This window comes from Mus musculus, chromosome 2 (assembly GCF_000001635.26).
Source record: "Mus musculus strain C57BL/6J chromosome 2, GRCm38.p6 C57BL/6J".
Classification (NCBI taxonomy): domain Eukaryota; kingdom Metazoa; phylum Chordata; class Mammalia; order Rodentia; family Muridae; genus Mus; species Mus musculus.
In genome coordinates this window covers 23,529,155-23,549,992 of record NC_000068.7, presented here as the reverse complement: position 1 = coordinate 23,549,992, position 20,838 = coordinate 23,529,155, and the positions used below count along the sequence as shown (strand labels likewise).

The following is a 20,838-nucleotide window of genomic DNA, read 5'->3' as shown; positions in this document are numbered from 1 at the left end:
AATACTGGAAATAGTGAAGTTGAAGTACAGGGATCTCATCTTTGTCCCTTGTTCTAGTACTTACTTAACATTGTAAAATCGATATTTCATCTAACCGGTGTCTTTTGGTTGCCATCTAAAATTATGGATCAAAACAGCCTGTTGCATATCTATAACTTTTCGAGGCAGCAATATTCTATGAGAAGAGCATCGGTTTGGAGCCAGGCAAATTAGTGTTCAATCGCTTGTCAGTTATTTACATTTTAAGTGTAACATTTTAAAATGGCTATTGTCAAGGAAGAGAAAAGGGACTAGATGCTGGCCTGGTGTGGATGTAGAAAAATACTTACGCACTATGAGTGTCGGTGAGACCTAGTCCAGCCTTTATGTAATGTAGGACTTGGAAGGAAGAGGAAAGGTGATGGTGATTGTGCAGACAGCCTGTGTTATTATATAGCCACAGCTGGATAAGAATCTTCATGACTTTTCCCTCAGCTGTCTGATGATTAGCAGTATCTGCCACTATAAAAGCCACCAAGCAGGAGGGACCTTCTGGCTTAGTTTTTCCTTGATTTGTGTGATTTCTACTTCCAAACTGTGTGGTACCTTTATTTCAATGGTAGTGTCTAACCTTGTGGTTCTGATAAAGAACCAACCTCAGTGACAACGAACTGTATTGTTTGGGGAGCCTTCGTGGTGTTGTTGGTCCAGAACTGGGATTTTTATTTAATAACTCATGATCATTGTGGGGAGACAGAATTCTTCTTATGATAAATGCCTCTATTCTGCTGTTATTTTAATTATATCTTTAATTAGAGTAGAAAGAATAAGTTTACGTATGGTTTCTTCATAACTTACTAGTTTTAGTTATTAGCCTTCCCTTCCTACCATCTCTGTTGTTCATTCCATCAATCTCTTGTTTAAATCCTACTGCCTTTAAATTCCTAGTATTTCTTCCTTCTGCTTTTATACTGTATACGTTCTGTCCCACTCCCAAACCTGTTACAGACTCTTTTTTTCCCTTACCAGTGACCATTTTCTAACTTTCTGATCTCTGTAGATATTCTAACTTAAATACACCACTCTGAAAATTCATGAGGATTATCCATGTCTGAAAGAACATGTAGCATTTGTCTTTCTGGTTGGGTTACCTTACTCAGGATAATATCTTCTAGTTTTGTCCATTTTGCAGAAAATTTTGTTTTCTTTATAGCTGAATAAAGTTCTCTATTTCTATTTAGCCCAGTGATATTATCTATTCATTAGTTGATCAATAGTTAAGCTCATTTATTTCTCTAATTGTTGTGACTAGAGCAGGAAGGAGCATGTGTGTGCAAGTATCCCTGTATTAGAACAGACATTTTGAGTATATGGCTGGGAATGGTATACCATAATTCGTTCTACTTTCAGTTTTTGGAGAAAAATCTATACAGATTTCCATAATGACTATACTAGTTCTCATCCCCACTTATAGTGCATAAATAGTCTCTTCTCTGCATTCACGTCAGACAAACATCTTGTTACTCCCCTACCCACCTTGATGGTAACTATTTTAAATGGAATGAGATTAATCTACATTTCTCTGATGAATAGCTAAGGATGTTCAACACTTTGAAGTGTTTCTTGGCTATTTATATTTCTTCATTTGAAAACTCAAGATTTCCATATATTTCCATAGCCAATTGTTGTTTTTTTAGTCCTTTGTATATTCAAAACATAAATTCTATGTCCAGTGTATAGCTAGCAAAGATTTTCTGTATTTATGTAGGTGGCTTCTTCAATTAAATTATTTTCCTTTGATGTACAAAATCTTTTTAGTTTCATAAGGACTCGTTTGTCCTCTATTGATCATATTTCTTGAATGACCTGAATCTTGTTCAAAATTCTTTACTATTGACCTATATTCTCTAATTTTTGCAATAGCTGTATTGGTTTCTGGTCTTAGGTTAAGGGCTTTGATTCCATTTAGAATTTATATACTTATTTTGGGGAAGATAAGAGATAATCAAGTTTCATTCTTCTGCTGGTAGATATTTTGTTTTTCTTTTTCTTTTAATGTATTTTTATACTCCAGATTTTATCCCCACCTCCCTGTCTACCCTCCAACTGTTCAACATCCCATACCTCCTCCCCACCCCGTCTCCATAAGGATGCCCCGCCCCCCCTCCACACACACCCACCTCTAAACTGCCTGGGACCTCCAGTCTCTTGAGGGTTAGGTGCATCATCTCTGATTGAACACAGACCCGGCAGTCCTCTGCTGTGTATGTGTTGCTTTTCTAGTAGCATTGTTTGAGATGTTTTATTTGCATCAATGTGTACTTTTGAAATCATTGTCAAAAGTCAGTTGGTTTAGGGTCATGTTTCCCTTGTCTGTCCACCACTTGCCGAATAAGGGAAAGCTGGCACTGAGAGCATAAGAGTGGGAGAACTGGCCCTGTCCCTTGCTTGCTATAGCATCCCAGAAAGCGGTCTTGTACTCACCTGGTCATTAGAGCTGGCCTTGATGGTGGGGGTGTGGATTAGCCAGCCTCAAGGGCATGAGAGCCAGTGAGCTTGCTCTGTGCTTGTTGGCAGTGCCATTGGGTGAGACAGTTGGGGCAGGGCAGGAGAGCTTGCCCTGGCCATGAGGGTGCCAGAAAGCTAGTGCACTGACCAGCTCAGATAACTCTAAGGCTTTGGCCTATCCCCACATCTACCCTGTTGATGAACTGTTGGAGGACATGAAGGAGCCAGTCCTACAGATCCAAAACTACAGGATCTCCAAATAACAAAGAGCAACAAGATAGCCTAGAAGAGTCCCAGTGAGGCTCTAGTATTGATAGTGTAACAGAAGTACCTAACCAAGGTTTACTGTAATGAGCATCTGCAAGCAAAGAAGTAAGGACAAAGGGTATTCTGTGTTTCCACAGTTACCCAACTACAGCTTCTACAATGAGATTCTTTTCTCTGTTTGGGGAGAGGTTACAAGGCTGGAGGGCAGGTGTGAAGGGAGAGGGAGATAAATAGGATTGGGGTGCATGGTGTAAAATTCACAAAGAACTAAGAAAAAGTTAAAAGAATCAGTTGTAGTTGGGTGGGAGAACTTTTATATATTGTGGTAATATTTTTCATCATTTGTGTGTTCTCTTCAGTTCTCACCTCCATCCTCTTCCCCTCCTCCTGTTGTCCTCTCCTTTTCCCCCATTTTTCTTCTTTCCTGCTCCGTTACCATCATCACCAACCCAACTATTTCTACCTCTGTACCTCCTGTTCTGTTTCCTTTGTTTTGAGACACTCAGCAGGACTATGATGTGTAAAGCAGGTTAGTCCATTATCTCAAGTGATTCTCCTTCAATTTGCCTTGTTTACCACACTCTGTTTCTGTGATCCTCCTGCTCTTTGGCTGGGGCTCCCAAGTCTGCACCATGATTCCTAGCTCTTGTTTGTTACCTGTATTGAAGAATTTTAAAGTGCTTCTTCATTCATAGTTTTATATGATGGCTTATCTTTTATAGCTCTATTTTTTAGTGTCAAGTTATTTACTCAATCTTCATTTTCTTATTTTACATGGCTGTTTTATAGCTTTAGAGAAAAATCTCCCTTTTTGTAGTTGAAGAATTTGTCTTCTTCTGACAAGTAGTTACCTCCATCAGCTTTATGTGGTGTTCTTGATCAGTTCTTAAATCAAAAGTAGGTTTTCATTGTTCATACAGAGTATAGGGTATTCAACAAAATCAACAATGACAATAGGAGAGAACAATGACAAAAGGTGAGAGCTGAAGAATAGGACATAGTCACCAAAAATGGAAACTATTACTTTAGTGCATTGACATTTCCCCGTGCATGCCACTGACTGATTTTGACAGAGATTGCAAAAGTACACCTTGGAGAAAAGAGATCATCTCAAACAAGTGCTGTTCATGGCATCCAGATAGGTTACTAATTGTGCATCCAAATTGATTTGTATCAGGAATAGATAACTAGAAGCGAAATAAATCACTTAGTACATCTCTGAAGGCAACACTGTGTCACAGATACAGTCTTAGGACACAGTGGGTAGTCTTGAGTTATTTATAGGCTTTTGTAGACATCTGTGTTCTTTAGTGAGAACTAGTATCTGGCAGGTGATGGTGACATAGTTACAGTGAGAACTTGCTTATGGTCATTTGCATTTCAAGAAGTGATAGCAGGAGATGAGCCAGACATCGATGACATTAAGTTTCTATGATATGGTATACTACTACATGGATATTTTTGATTTGTGGTATTTTGAAAAATAGTCTTATGTAAATATTAAGCTGGTTTCCATTTTATGAAATATTTCTAAAATTATTTAAATACTTCATATACTTTTTCAAAATCTTATTTTAATACTAATTCCCCCAACTTTAAATATAATCTCTTCCTGGTTTTCTCAAAGATTGATCAATAAATAAATTTTTTTGTTTGTAGCTAAATTATTCAAGTTTGTGGGATACTATATGAATCTTAAGACTGTAATAAGGTGGCAATGTCTCGGGAACCTACTCCACCTCTGCCTGGAGATATGTCTACTAGTCCTGTTGCAGAAAGCTGGTGTTACACACAGGTACATACCATTTAAAATGCATTTGCTGCTTGTCACATGCATTTTCTAACGATGACAAGTATACTGTAAAATTGTAAAGCAGTATGGCTTTATCACTCTCGTTAGAATGAATATTTGATTTGTGACAAGTTTAAGTCATGAGTATAAAAATGGTTTTCTCATCTCGTAGGTTAAAGTAGTGAAATTTTCCTACATGTGGACTATTAATAACTTCAGTTTTTGTAGAGAAGAAATGGGTGAAGTGTTAAAGAGTTCAACGTTTTCTTCAGGCCCAAATGATAAAATGAAATGGTAAACATATTATATTTTTTTGTTAACTTTGTGTTATTGTTATTGTTGGCCCTAATGGTTATTAGTATAATTTTATATTAAATTAGTAATTAATTCCTAGAACAGTGGAGAAATATAAAAAACTATGGGGTTATTTCAGAAGTGCTGTTGTGATATTAATTTGTAGGTAATTTCAGTTTTGTCTGCCTTTTTTGTTTGTTTGTTTGTTTATGCCAAATACTAAATTACTATAAGTGACCTATTGTTTTATTTTAGGTGCCTGAGGGTAAACCCAAAGGGATTAGATGACGAAAGTAAAGACTATTTGTCCTTATATTTGCTCCTAGTCAGCTGCCCAAAAAGTGAGGTTCGAGCTAAATTCAAATTCTCTCTTCTCAATGATAAAAGGGAAGAAACAAAAGCAATGGGTAAGTGGTTGGCAAACTGGATGAAAACTTGTCTTCATACTTTACCTAGAAAAGTCTCAGATTATTGTCCTCTCTTACGTCTTAGTCCAAAGCATTTATCTTTTTGGCCATTATTTAATTTCACATTTCATATTCTAGCTTAGTTGTTTCATATGTTTTAGCTCCATAGACATATATAAGTAGTTAACAATAATATGAAAATTTAACTGCTTCATGACCTAAAATGATGTTGCACTTGTCACTTGGTTGCTGCTAAAACAGAAAACAGGGTTCCTGGTATATGTCATCAGGAAAATGTCTCCTCTCCCTCGCCTTTCTGCTGGACATTGCAAGGAAATGGAATAGCCTCATATTTTGTCACTAGATTTTTTTTTTAACAATTAATGAAAAGAAAGGAAATTTTCTCCTAGTCAGAACCTTTTAATTTCAGTGAAAATTCTTTACTTCAGAGATACATAAGAGAAGAATGTTACAGAATATTTACAATGTGTTTAATAGGTTAATAGCCTATGAACTGCCACACTGAATTGTAAATACTTTCTTAGAAATGAACCAAAGAACTGAGTAACTTCGTTACGCATACAATTATTAATTTTTACATTTCATATGATGTGTCACTTAAAATGGAGTATTTCAGTTAAGGTTCTATGCTGATTGTATAGATAATGATATATAATAAATACATTGTTAAGAAATGTGTATTTCACAGCATACAATTCAGTACTCCCTAAAATGTTTGAAACATCCTCGATATTTATTACAACCTTGTAAAATTATACAGAAAGCAGTTTTTTTTTGGGGGGGGCTTTATGTATGGACGTTTATTTCATGAGATTATATTTATAAAATCCTGTGAATGGGAGGAGGCTTTTTTACATTCTCACCAACTTGAGGTTTTCTATAATTCAGCAAACTTAAATCAATAGAATGTGTTTGCCAGCAGTGCTTAAAGGATTTCCTAATGAATTAGAACATTTGGTTTTAAGGGGAGAAACTAGAAGTGAGATATTTTTAACAAAGTTTTGAGTCATAGATGATGACTCTATGCCAATAGCAGTATGATTTGAATTTATTACTTACAGGCAACAGTGTGTGTGTGTGTGTGTGTGTGTGTGTGTGTGTGTGTGTGTGTGTGAAATGAGAATGTGTGCATGTGTATCTATGTGTGTCCTTTCCCTCTAGGGGATTTGATGGCTTTTCTTAAGAGATCTTAATTTAATTTGTGTGGCTGTGGCCAAACTTTGAGAAACAATGAAAGGTTTAATTCTCCTGGACACATTGCTTCATACGCCTTTTTAAATACTTGTACCTCATACATCATTGTGAATATTGTAGCTGTATTCTCTACATCTATATTTCTTTACCATTAAGAAAAAAAATTATCCTTGATTCTTATTTGATTTAAATCTGTTTTCCACCAGAAAGCCAAAGAGCATATCGATTTGTACAGGGGAAGGACTGGGGATTTAAAAAATTCATTAGAAGGGATTTTTTGCTTGATGAAGCTAATGGTCTCCTTCCAGATGACAAGCTTACGTTATTCTGTGAGGTAGGTATGTTTTTATTAACACATAACTCCATGGTTTATTTATTGATGTGAAAAAAAATGTGAACCAGGTTAATACAGAGTATAATTTTAAAATGAAAGTGATTGGTTTATTTTTTAAGGTTTCTTTTGTAAATTCGTTTTTAGAAAAAGCTGACTAAAATAATACTAAAAATCAACATGGTGTTTTATATTTTTGCCATCCCCTAGTTGTTTGCATAGTTATATTACCACATACTAAATATATATCATTGTGTTTGTTTAATATCTTCTTTATTTTTAATAATGATGACATAGCCAATATTAGAGATTAACCTGATACAGCTTTATTATGCATAGTTTATAGTTTGAATGAAAAATCATGTGAAAAACATTGGGACATCCTCAAACTATTGGATTAACATAGTCAAGTCTGTGTTAATATTCTAAAAAACAAGTGTGAGATTTTAATGATGTCCATATATAATTTGGCATAAGGATATATGCTTAATTTATATTCATAATACATCATATTTTGAAATTTTTGAGTATTTCCTCTGCCAGGAATTTACTCTTATGACTTGTTGAATTTAGGTTTGGTTTAAGTCATTTTTATCTTTGGGTAGCTTTATTTATATAAAATTATGAAATTCAACTTTTGGAGTAAACCCAAGGGTTGCATTGTTTCTAGTACAATTTTATTGATAAAGTCGCAGATGAATTTCTTAAAATATCAATATACTTCAGGAAGTTAATGTGAACAGATGAATATAGTAACTTCCTTATCTACTGAATTAGCTAAGTCTCTGTAGTCAATGTATAAAAAATTTCAAAATTACAAACTCTGTATCATCGTATTATATCATTCTGAAGTATGTATAGTAATTAAAATATGACCACAGAGAAATACATACATAAATTAACTGCATAATTCATTTGTTATAAATCAAATTGTTGGGTTGTTTTCTCATCATTTCAAGGGGTTAGAACTTGAAGCTCTTGTTTGTAGTAAGCAGACATTTAAGTAATATTTTAAATAGATAAAAGTTATTATAGTGTTTAAATTTTGGCCTTTAATGTAGACTCTTCCAGAATTTAAGAATTGATATTAATTTGAAAACGTTAGTTTTTTTTTTTTAATGTCATCTTAGAATTTAGTGGTCCTTTGACATTATTTGAGCTGAAAACACAATCAAACAAAATGGCCTGATAGTTTTGACTAGTGATTTAACCTTTTTTAGAAAATAATCTGCATTATAGAACTGAAATAATGTTTGTTAAAAGGTGTTTTTTCTGGGTGTATGTACTGGAACCTAGACAATTAATAAATTCAGAATTAAGGCTGAAATTAATTTTAAGATTATTCAAGTATGTGTGTTGTGTTATCAATATGCTAAATAACACATTCTAGTGACCCATAAAACTTATTATGACATGTTTTTAAGGTAATCCCATTTTTAGATCTTGAAATGTGCTTTTCACTAGCCCAGACATTTTCTCTTGGGCACTATTTTTAGTATAGATGGGCAAAATCACCTTTAATTAACATTCTTTGTGCCCTCATCATTCCTTCCACTCCTCTCATGGATGCCCTTCATTCTACAGCATCTCCAACACTGCTTGCAGAAGAGGTGGAAGCATTGCACTGCCCTCCCTAAAGAACTGGCACCTCCCCCTCCACTGCAAGTGGTGCTGTAGACAGGTAAGGCAGCTGGGTGCTACTCTTTTTGTGCAAGACATAGCTTAGTCTTGCAGTCTATGTAGTACAAGCATTAGATCAAAACCTCTAACAGTGTAAACAGCTCTGTTTCCTTTCTCCAAAATGATGCACAAGCAGGAATTGAGAATAAATTGGAGAAATAGAATACTGGTTAGAGTATTTTGAAACCTTAAAAAAAATTAAATATTATTGATAGTCTACAGATCTATGACATTCCTTGAGAAACAGAAATATATATGTATAGTTAAATTAAATGAGAAGCTTTTATTAAAGCTGAGCTCATTCTTTCCTAAGGACACATAGAAAATTCCTGTTGATAAGGTATCCTCTTTATAGGTGTGATTAATACATTGTGGTAATGTGTAGAAGATGGGTTTTATTTTCTGAACTCATAGCTGTGAGAAATGAAAAGTTGATTACCCTGTTGCTATGACCAGACTTTTAAAATGGGATCTTGAAATCTCTAAGCTCTTACTATCTCCCTTTTCTAGGAGATATGTAAAACTGGACTTTTAAAAACATCTGCCTTTTAGAGTCAATTAAGCAAGTAGTTGATTCTAGTGACAACATTGTAATACTGTGTGGGTTTAGAAACAGCTCCCTTTCAGATAGTTTTACAGGATTCAGGTTTTAAAAGTTAGAGCAAGTGCTTTTCAGTCAAAGCAGAAAAGAAGAACTAGATTTGTGAGCTAGATTCATATTCAGTTATACCCCTCAAATGTTCATCTTCTTTATAAGCTATGTTCTTAGGGTGAACCAATGGCAAATTAAAAAAGAGAATTATCCTATGCTTTAAGTCAGTAGAGAATCTCAGCCTTTTTCCTGAATTTTCTCTCTAGGTTCCATAAAGTTGTTCATTACCTGTTCTTGATGTTTTTATCATGTCAAATTATAAATATCAAAACAGAACCTATCACTTTTCAACTTTATTTAGGTCATTAATTTCTATTTGAATTGGAATGTGTGGTTGCTTTGATAGCACCAGATAGGTATGCAAGGAATGCAAGTCCTTTACATTATGATTGCTTATAGAGAATGTAGCTCGCTGTGCATCGTTACCACAATGATAATGTCTCTGTTTTCTTATTCTTTTATATACTTATTTTATATATGATTGTATGTCTTCTGCCAAGTTTTTATATTATATATGTTAGTGTGGGGTCGAGAGAGATAATTCAGTGTGTAAAAGCACTTGCTATGCACATCCTTGATGAAACATAAAAAGGCACTTGTGATGGCACACGCCTGTAGTCCCAGCACTTCCTCAGTAAATGAGAGGCTGAGATGAATCCGACTGAGACTTGTGGTCTAACTACAGATACCATGATAACAAGCCAGAGTCAACCTCAGCAACAGAGGAAGGAGAGCACTGACGCCTCTAAGTCCTCCTCTGGCCTCTGCATGGATGGGAGGAAACTGAGCACTTACAGTGCATACACACAGATGCATGCATACACAGATGCATACACACACACAGATGCATACACACACACAGATGCATGCACACACAGATGCACACACACACAGATGCATACATACACAGATGCATGCATGCAAGCAAATATATTATATTGAATTAGATAGAGACAACACATAGAATTCAAGAAATCTTTTCCTATATAAACTGTGACCATATTTTTTATAACCACTGTATAGTTTATGTAGGTAATTAAGCAATCCAGTTCTTTCTACTTAAAAATTTCAAGAGTAATTATTAATACAAGCAATTAAATATATCATATGTTAAAAATGATCGCTAAATCGAGTATGTATTTACATCAGCATATTCCATTTGTGTATCATTGTCTTTTGATAAATAGTAAAATAGAGAGAGCAATGAAGTAAAGATCTATGGAACATTTTTTCTCTTTGAAGTTACCAAAATTTTAGATACTTTGACTTATGGAGGTCTTAAGATAGAACCTTTGTATATGGCTCTATGTACATAATATTTTGGCCCCCATATTTAGAAAATAAGATTATTGTTATAAATACTTTTGTTCATAATTGTTAAAGGTAATAGTATAAGGTACTTTTATATATTAAAAATAACATGTAGTATGAAGACCTCAGGAGTCTGGCGGTCTATGGAGCCTTTTCTGGCACAGACTATCCATGTGATTGACAGGGTTTTGTTTACCTTAGGATACTAGTGTGAACTGTCTCTAAGATAGAGTGAATGGATCAGATTACCTCTGTGCCACATATACTTCCAATCTAAATCTTGTCTAGCTTTTTCTCATAAGTGTCTAATAGCTTATTTGAAGCACACATTTCTATATACTAGTATATCAGGTCTCTAAACCTTTTAAACAGAACCATGTATTTTTGCATGTTAATAATTTGCTCTAGTTTATCTGTTCCACATTTTCATTTCTACATGGTTTATTGTAATACATGTTTCCTGCATGGTGTTTTGTTTTGTTTGAGACAGGGCCCCTCACTGAACCTGGAGCTTCCTCATTTGGCTGGCTGGCCAGCAAACACTAGGGATCCTCCTCTCTCTGCCGTCCCAGGGTTGTGATTACACTTGATGCTGTAAAATACTATTTTTTTCACTTGGGTACTGGAGATCAAACACAGATCCTCAAGTTTGCACAGCAGACAGTTTACCGACTGAGCCACTTCTCAAGCCCTGTGTGTACCCTTAAATTACATTCTCAAGAAATCAGTTCATTTGTCTTCTGCTTTGTAAAAAATATTCCCATACCCAATATTTAGTACTCAAAAGCATAACTAATATACCACATGCAATTTAAATTTTAAAAATTGTTCATTTGTTCTGAACTATTTGGTTAGTTGAAGTGTTTCTTTTTTGTTATTGATCATTGTAATATGAAATTTCCAAATTAATATAATGGAATGCTTTCTTTTAAAGATGGTGTAAAGGTTAAACAGATTTGATTCAGTAAACAATGATTTTTAATGGGGGGGTTACATAAAAGCAGTTTCACAGTTATCTCAATTCTTAGTGCGTCACAGAAAAATAAAATATATGCAAATTGAACTAAAGCACATTTGTATTGAACTCACCTTTGACTTTCCAGAAAATGTCGTAGACTTTAAAAATTACAATGGGAATTCTTTTTCTTAAGTGTGCCTTTTTACTTAATTTAATTTAACTTAAAATTTTAAATCCATTTTAGCTGATACTTAAGTCAATTCTACTGTTGTTGAAATGTGTAGGAATTTTCTTTTTATGTTTACTTTATCTTATGTGTGTGGGTGTTCTGCATCTGTGTTTTTATACCACGGACTGTTCTAGTGCCCAGGAAGGTTGGAAAAGAGTGTTGGATCCCATGGAGTTAAAAATGGTTGAGAGCTGCTGTGTTTGTGGTTCTGGAAGCCATGTTCTTTAGAATGGCAGACTGAGCTCTTACCTGAGTCCTGAGCCATTTCTCTACCTCCAGGTTTCCAACTTTTACACAATAGTTTTATGTCTTTGAAAATTATGGAAGCTGTACATATATTAAAATTGGAATGGTAGTAGGCCTACAGTGTAAGTGAAGAAAACAAAAACTGAAAATTCCTTTGCAAAAATGTCAACTCTGTAAATCTGATGATGTGGAATTTCTAGTAAGAAATAATTTTGTGATTGTAATAAATGAGATTCTAATACATTGATAAGCCATTTATTTACATACAGTGTCACCACTGAACAAGATTTACTTCATATCTTAGTTCCCCTACGCTATTTCCCACATTTATATCATTAAATATGTTTTGAGGGTACTAGGATTTGGGATTACTAGGTATTAGGTACCTTGAATTAATCAGGATTCTTAAATTTAATAAATAAAATGTACACATAGTACCATGATAATGCTGTATAAAAATGTTTCCTTGTTGTCTTCTTTCTTAGGTGAGTGTGGTCCAAGATTCAGTAAATGTATCAGGACACACTAGTACAAACACTTTGAAGGTGCCAGAATGTCGACTAGCAGAAGATTTAGGTAATCTCTGGGAAAACACAAGATTTACAGATTGCTGCTTTTTTGTGAGAGGAAAAGAATTCAAAGCTCATAAGTCTGTGCTTGCAGGTACCTTTTCCTTTGGATAATAAAACATTTGAAAAGTAAATCTGAGCATTGAGTAATGATTCTTATTCTTGTTATAGCTCGATCCCCAGTTTTTAATGCAATGTTTGAACATGAAATGGAAGAATGCACAAAGGTAAATGTTGTTAAAAGGCTTCATATTATTTAATTTATATATATGTGTGTGTGTATAGGATGCACATATTAAAAATATCTATGCATGTTCTTCTCAAATTTTAGTAGAACTTTAGAAACTGGGGAAATGTGTCCTCTAATAAAAAAGCAGATGCTCTCAATGTGGATGATCACTGAACATTGTAAAGAACAACTGTTTTCATGGTCTTATTGCTAGAGCACTTCCTATTATACAGAATCATATTTACAAGGACCTTTCTTGGATCTGTGTATTTAGTGTCTTTTCTACTTCTTGAATCTTTTTTTTTAAATTAGGTATTTATTTCATTTATATTTCCAATGCTATCTCAAAAGTCCCCCACACGTTCCCCACCCACCCACTCCCACTTCTTGGCCCTGGCGTTCCCCTGTACTGAGGCATATAAAGTGTGCATGATCAATGGGCCTCTTCCAAATGATGGCCGACTAGGCCATCTTCTAATTCATATGCAGCTAGAGACACAAGCTCAGGGAGGGTACTGGTTAGTTCATATTGTTGTTCCACCTATAGGGTTGCAGATCCCCCCAGCTCCTTGGGTACTTTCTCTAGCTCCTCCATTGGGGGCCCTGTGATCCATCCAATAGCTGACTGTGAGCATCCACTTCTGTGTTTGCTAGGCCCTCTGGCATAGTCTCACAAGAGACAGCTCTATCTGGGTCCTTTCAGCAAAATCTTGCTAGTGTATGCAATGGTGTCAGCATTTGGAAGCTGATTATGAGATGGATCCCCAGATATGGCAGTCTCTAGATGGTCCATTCTTTCGTTTCAGCTCCAAACTTTGTCTCTGTAACTCCTTCCATGGGTGTTTTGTTCCCGATTCTGAGAAGGGGCAAAGTGTCCACACTTTGGTTGTCATTCCTCTTGAGTTTCATGTGTTTTGCAAATTGTATCTTATATCTTGGGTATTCTAAGTTTCTGGGCTAATATCCACTTATCAGTGAGTACATATTGTGTGAGTTCTTTTGTGATTGGGTTACCTCACTCAGGATGATGCCCTCCAGGTCCAACCATTTGCCTAGGAATTTTATAAATTCATTCTTTTTAATAGCTGAGTAGTACTCCATTGTGTAAATGTACCACCTTTTTTGTATCCATTCCTCTGTTGAGGAGCATCTGGGTTCTTTCCAGCTTCTGGCTATTATATATAAGGCTGCTATGAACATAGTGGAGCATGTGTCTTTCTTACTAGTTGGAACATCTTCTGGATATATGCCCAGGAGAGGTATTGCGGGATCCTCTGGTAGTACTATGTCCAATTTTCTGAGGAACCGCCAGAATGATTTCCAGAGTGGTTGTACAAGCTTGCAATCCCACCAACAATAGAGGAGTGTTCCTCTTTCTCCACATCCTTGCCAGCATCTGTTATCACCTGAATTTTTGATATTAGCCATTCTGACTGGTGTGAGGTGGAATCTCAGGGTTGTTTTGATTTGCATTTCCCTGATGATTAAGGATGTTGAACATTTTTTCAGGTGCTTCTCAGCCATTCAGTATACCTCAGGTGAGAATTCTTTGTTTAGTTCTGAGCCCCATTTTTTAATGGGATTATTTGATTTTCTGGAGTCCACCTTCTTGAGTTCTTTATATATATTGGATATTAGTCCCCTATCTGATTTAGGATAAGTAAAGATTCTTTCCCAATCTGTTGGTGGCCTTTTTGTCTTATTGTCAGTGTCTTTTGCCTTGCAGAAGCTTTGCAATTTTATGAGGTCCCATTTGTCGATTCTCAATCTTACAGCACAAGCCATTGCTGTTCTATTCAAGAATTTTTCCTTTGTGTCCATATCTTCGAGGCTTTTCTCTACTTTTTCCTCTATAAGTTTCAGTGTCTCTGGTTTTATGTGGAGTTTTTTAATTCACTTAGATTTGACTTTAGTACAAAGACATAGGAATGGATGAATTCGCATTCTTCTACATGATAACCACCAGTTGTGCCAGCACCATTTGTTGAAAATGCTGTTTTTTTTCCACTAGATGGTTTTAGCTCCCTTGTCGAAGATCAAGTGACCATAGGTGTGTGGGTTCATTTCTGGGTCTTCAATTCTATTCCATTGGTCTACTTGTCTGTCACTATACCAGTACCATGAAGTTTTTATCACAATTGTTCTGTAGTACAGCTTTAGGTCAGGCATGGTGATTCCACAAGAAGTTTTTTTTTATCCTTGAGAAGAATTTCTGCAATCCTAGATTTATTGTTATTCCAGATGAATTTGCAAATCGCCCTTTCTAATTCCTTGAAGAATTGAGTTTGAATTTTGATGGGGATTTCATTGAATCTGTAGATTGCTTTTGGCAAGATAGCCATTTTTACCATATTGATCCTGCCAATCCATGAGCATGGGAGATCTTTCCATCTTCTGAGATCTTCTTTAATTTCTTTCTTCAGAGACTTGAAGTTCTTAACATATAGATCTGTCACTTCCTTAGTTAGTCATGCCAAGGTATTTTATATTATTTATGACTATTGAGAAGGGTGTTGTTTCCCTATTTTCTTTCTCACACTGTTCATTTTTTGTGTACAGAAAGGCCATTGACTTGTTTGAGTTAATTTTATATCCAGCTACTTCATTGAAGCCGTTTATCAGGTTTAGGAGTTCTCTGGCGGAATTTTTTGGGTCACTTATGTATACTATCATATCATCTGCAAAAAATGATATTTTGACTTTTTCCTTTACAATTTATATACTCTTGATCTCCTTTTGTTGTCTAATTGCTCTGGATAGGACTTCAAGTACAATGTTGAATAGGTAGGGAGAAAGTGGGCAGCCTTCTTTAGTCCGAGATTTTAGTGGGATTGCTTCCAGCTTCCCACCATTTACTTTGATGTTGGCTACTGTTTGCTGTAGGTTGCTTTTATCATGTTTAGGAATGGGCCATGAATTCCTGATCTTTCCAAGACTTTTATCATGAATGGGTGTTGGATTTTGTCAAATGCTTTTTCCACATCTAATCAGGTGATCATTTGGTTTTTGTCTTTGAGTCTGTTTATATAGTGGATTACGTTGATGGATTTCCATATATTAAACCGTCCCTGCATCCCTGGAATGAAACCTACTTGATCAGGATGGATGATTATTTTGATGTGTTCTCGGATTCGATTAGTGAGAATTTTATTGAGTATTTTTGCATTGATATTCATAAGGGAAATTGGTCTGAAGTTCTCTATATCTTTGTTGGGTCTTTCTGTGGTTTAGGTATCAGAGTAATTGTGGCTTCATAGAATGAGTTGGGTAGAGTACCTTCTGCCTCTATTTTGTGGAATAGTTTGTTGAAAAACTGGAATTAGATCTTCTTTGAAGGTCTGATAGAACTCTGCACTAAACCCATCTGGTCCTGGAATTTTTTTGGTTGGGAGACTATTAATGATTGCTTCTATATCTTTAGGGGATATAGGACTGTTTAGATCATTAACCTGATCCTGATTTAACTTTGGTACCTAGTATCTGTCTAGAAACATATCCATTTCATCCAGGTTCTCCAGTTTTGTTGAGTATAGCTTTTTGTAGAAGGATCTGATGGTGTTTTGGATTTCTTCAGGATCTGTTGTTATGTCTCCCTTTTCATTTCTGATTTTGTTAATTAGGATGCTGTCCCTATGCCCTCTAGTGAGTCTGGGTAAGGGTTTATCTATCTTGTTGATTTTCTCAAAGAACCAGCTCCTGGTTTGGTTGATTCTTTGAATAGTTCTTCTTGTTTCCACTTGGTTGATTTCACCCCTGAGTTTGATTATTTCCTGCCACCTACTCCTCTTGGGTGAATTTGTTTCCTTTTGTTCTAGAGCTTTTAGGTGTGTTGTCAAGCTAGTAGTGTGTGCTCTCTCTAGTTTCTTTTTGGAGGCACTCAGAGCTATGAGTTTTCCTCTTAGAAATGCCTTCATTGTGTCCAATAAGTTTGGGTATGTTGTGGCTTCATTTTCATTAAACTCTAAAAAGTCCTTAATTTCTTTCTTTATTCCTTCCTGACCAAGGTATCATTGAGAAGAGTGTTGTTCAGTTTCCACGTGAATGTTGTCTTTCTATTATTTATTTTGTTATTGAAGATCAGCCTTAGTCCATGGTGATCTGATAGGATGCATGGGACAATTTCAGCATTTTTGTATCTGTTGAGGCTTGTTTTGTGACCAATTATATGGTCAGTTTTGGAGAAGGTACCATGAGGTGCTGAGAAGAAGGTATATCCTTTTGTTTTAGGATGAAATGTTCTGTAGATAATCTGTCAGATTCATTTGTTTCATAACTTCTGTTAGTTTCACTGTGTCCCTGTTTCGTTTCTGTTTCCATGATCTGTCCATTGATAAAAGCGTGGTGTTGAAGTCTCCCACTATTATTGTGTGAGGTGCAATGTGTGCTTTCAGCTTTACTAAGGATTCTTTAATGAATGTGGCTGCCCTTGTATTTGGAGCATAGATATTCAGAATTGAGAGTTCCTCTTGGAAGATTTTACCTTTGATGAGTATGAAGTGTCCCTCCTTGTCTTTTTTGATGACTTTGGGTTGGAAGTTGATTTTATTAGGTATTATAATGGCTACTCCAGCTTGATTCTTCAGACCATTTGCTTGGAAAATTGTTTTCCAGCCTTTCATTCTGAGGTAGTGTTGGTCTTTTTCCATGAGATGGGTTTCCTCTAAGCAGCAAAATGTTGGGTCCTGTTTGTGTAGCCAGTCTGTTAGTCTATGTCTTTTTATTGGGGAATTGAGTCCATTGATATTAATAGATATTAAGGAAAAGTAATTGTTTCTTCCTATTATTTTAGTTGTTAAAGTTGGCACTCTGTTCTTGTGGCTGTCTTCTTTTAGGTTTGTTGAAGGATTACTTTCTTGCTTTTTCTCGGATGTGGTCTCCGTCCTTGTATTGTTTTGTTTTGTTTCTGTTATTATCCTTTGAAGGGCTGTTTTCATGGAAAGATAATGTGTGAATTTGGTTTTGTTGTGGAATACTTTGGTTTCTCCATCTACGGTAATTGGAAGTTTGGCTGGGTATAGTATCCTGGGCTGGCATTTGTGTTCCTTTAGTGTCTGTATAACATCTGTCCAAGATCTTCTCCCTTTCATAGTCTCTGGTGAAAAATCTGGTGTAATTCTGATAGGCTTGTCTTTATATGTTACTTGACCTTTTTTCCTTACTGCTTTTAATATTCTATCTTTATTTAGTGTATTTGTCGCTCTGATTATTATGTGTAGGAAAGAATTTCTTTTCTGGTCCAGTCTATTTGGAGTTCTGTAGGCTTCTTGTATGTTCATGGGCATCTCTTTCTTTAGATTTGAGAAGTTTTCTTCTATAATTTTGTTGAAGATATTTGCTGCCCCTTTAAGTTGAAAATCTTCATTCTCATCTACTCCCATTATCCGTAGGTTTGGTCTTCTCATTGTGTCCTGGATTTCCTGGGTGCTTTGAGTTAGGATCTTTTTGCATTTTCCATTTTCTTTGATTGTTGTGCCGATGTTCTCTATGGAATCTTCTGCACCTGAGATTCTCTCTTCCATCTCTTGTATTCTGTTGCTGATGCTTGCATCTATGGTTCCAGATTTCTTTCCTAGGGTTTCTATCTCCAGCATTGCCTCACTTTGGGTTTTCTTTATTGTGTCTATTTCCCTTTTTAGGTCTAGTATGGTTTTGTTCATTTCCATCACCTGTTTGGATGTGTTTTCCTGTTTTTCTTTAAGGACTTGCAACTCTTTAGCAGTTTTCTCCTGTATTTAAGTGAGTTATTAAAGTCCTTCTTGATGTCTTCTACCATCATCATGAGATATGCCTTTAAATCCAGGTCTAGGTTTTCGGGTGTGTTGGGGTGCCCAGGACTGGCCAAGTAGTGAGTGCTGGGTTCTGATGATGGTGAGTGGTCTTGGTTTCTGTTAGTAAGATTCTTATGTCTGCTTTTCACCATCTGGTAATCTCTGCAGTCAGTTGTTATAGTTGTCTCTGGTTAGAGCTTGTTCCTCTCATGATTCTGTTATTCTCTACCAACAGACCTGGGAGACTAGCTCTTTCCTGAGTTTCAGTGGTCTGAGCACTCTGCAGGCAGGCTTTCCTCTTTCAGGGAAGGTGCACAGATATATGGCTTCTGGACTTGCCCCCTGGCAGAAGATGAAGGCCCGAAACAGGACCTGTCCCAGAAGCTGTTAGCTTCAGTAGTCCACTCTCACCTGCGCAGACTAGTCTTGGTGGAGTCAGGGAACCAAGATGTCTCCTGCAGATCCTGCTTCTTGATTCTTGTGTGTTCTCCGATGTTCTTCTCTAAGCTTTTTTTGTCTCTCCTCCTTTTCCTCCCTCCCTCCCTCCTTCCTGTAAGGGTAGAAAGCAGAGTCTAGTTTCAGTATTCTGCATATAGATATCCAGTTTTCCAAACACAATTTATTGAAGATGCTTTGTCCAACATGTTTTTGGCATCTTTGTAGAGCATGAACTTAAATTTTCACCATTTCTTTTTGTTTTGTTTTGTTTCTGTTCTTATTTTTGTTTTTGTTTTTGTTTTTTCGAGACAGGGTTTCTCTATGTAGTCCTGGCACTAACTCAATAGACCAGGCTGACCTCAAACTCAGAAATCCGCTTGCCTCTGCCTCCCAAGTGCTGGGATTAAAGGCGTGCACCACCACTGCCCAGCTATCACCATTTCTTTTTAATCTTGCATTGATTATGTGTCTGTTACTGCACCAACCATGTTATTATTATCATGACTCTTTAGTATAACTTGAAATCACATATTGTGTTACCGTCAGAAGAATTCCTTTTATTCAAGATTGTTTGGGCTATGCAGAGTATTTTACTCTTACAGGTGAGTTTTAAGAGTGTTCAAGGAGGGTTTTGTTTGTTTTTCTGTTGTTTTTTCTTGTTTTTTTTTTTTATTTTGGTTTTTTGTTTGTTTTCCTACTTATGTTAAAAATAGCCCTAACATTTTATTGGGATTCCATTGGATCTGTAGGTTTTTCTTGATAGGATGACTGTTTACTTTCTTTTTCTTGGAAAACTCTGATCTTTATTTGATTGAGAAAAAGAATTCTGAGAACAGTGCACATATTAGACACAAATAATAACTTGAACCAAATGCTGTGCTCTGATTGTCTGAAACTCATTCTGCAGACCAAGATGGCCTTGAACTCATAGATACTCATATGCCTCTGACTCCCGAGTGCTCATACTAAAGGTTGTGCTACTACCTCCAGGCTCTAAACGCTGTTTTAACTCAGTACATGCTGGTGAGTTGGTGGTTCAGTGTCTGAGACATCTTGGGATCCAGGTTTGTTGAGACTGCTGGTCTTCCTATGGGGTTGCTCTCCTCCTCAACTTCTTCAAGCCTGTCCCTAATTCAACCACAGGGGTCCCTGACTAAAGTCCATTGGTTAGGTGTAAATATCAGCATCTGTCTCAATTAGCTGCTTCTAAGGGCAGCCATTGTAGGCTCCTATCTATAAGCACACCATAGCATCAGTAATAGTGTTATGCCTTGGAGCCTTCCCTTGAGTTGAATCCCAATTTGGGCCTGTCACTACATCTCCTTTCCCTCAGGCTCTTCTCCATTTTTATTCCTAAAGTTCTTTTAGACAGGAACACTTCTGGGTCAGAGATTTTGACTGTGGGATGGCAACCTCAACCCTCCACTTGATGCCCTGTCTTTCTACTAGAGGTGGACTCTACAACTTCCTTCTCTCCATTGTTGTACATTTCATCTAAGGTTCCTTCCTTTGAGTCCCGAGAGTCTCTCACCTACCTGGTCTCTGGTACATTCTAGAGGGTCCCCCACCTCCCATCTAACCAGGTTGCTTGTTTCCAGTCATTCTGCTGACCCTCAGAACTTCACTCCTGTCCCCCCATACCCCACAATACCTGATCACGTTCCTCTTTTCCCCTTTCTGACCCCTCTCCCATCCAGGTCCCTTCTTCCATCTGCCCCCTGTGATTGCATTTCTTCTCCATTTCAAATGGGATTGAAGCATTCTCACTTGGGCCCTTCCACTTGTTAACCTTCTTTAATTCTGTGGATTGTATCCTAGTTATTCTGTACTTTTTTGACTAATATCCACTTATTAGTGAGTATATACCATTCATGTCCTTTTGGGCATGAGGTACCTCAATCAGGATGGTTCTAGTTTCTAGTTTCATTCATTTGCCTGCAAAACTCATGATGTCCTGTTTTTGTT

At 36.3% G+C, this 20,838-nt stretch overlaps 1 protein-coding gene across 14 annotated transcripts in view; it reads left to right on the top strand.

Annotated features, from left to right (window-relative positions):
• Spopl (speckle-type BTB/POZ protein-like) overlaps positions 1 to 20,838 on the top strand; it is a 64,667-nt gene that overhangs the window by 22,140 nt on the left and 21,689 nt on the right. For 5 of the 14 annotated variants that reach the window (XR_866023.3, XR_866024.3, XM_006498412.4 and 2 more), the window contains exons 2-6: positions 4,414 to 4,549; positions 5,096 to 5,247; positions 6,669 to 6,796; positions 12,355 to 12,532; positions 12,610 to 12,665. Coding sequence is in view for 11 of the 14 variants with exons in the window: in XM_006498412.4 (XP_006498475.1) it covers positions 4,414 to 4,549; positions 5,096 to 5,247; positions 6,669 to 6,796; positions 12,355 to 12,532; positions 12,610 to 12,665 (650 nt within the window). In the remaining 3 variants the exon portion in view is untranslated. Of the gene's footprint in view, positions 1 to 4,413; positions 4,550 to 4,718; positions 4,841 to 5,095; positions 5,248 to 6,668; positions 6,797 to 8,377; positions 8,475 to 12,354; positions 12,533 to 12,609; positions 12,666 to 20,838 lie in introns of all 14 variants that reach the window. The other 9 variants (XR_003953744.1, NM_001165997.1, XM_017319324.2 and 6 more) reach the window with 3 other exon arrangements.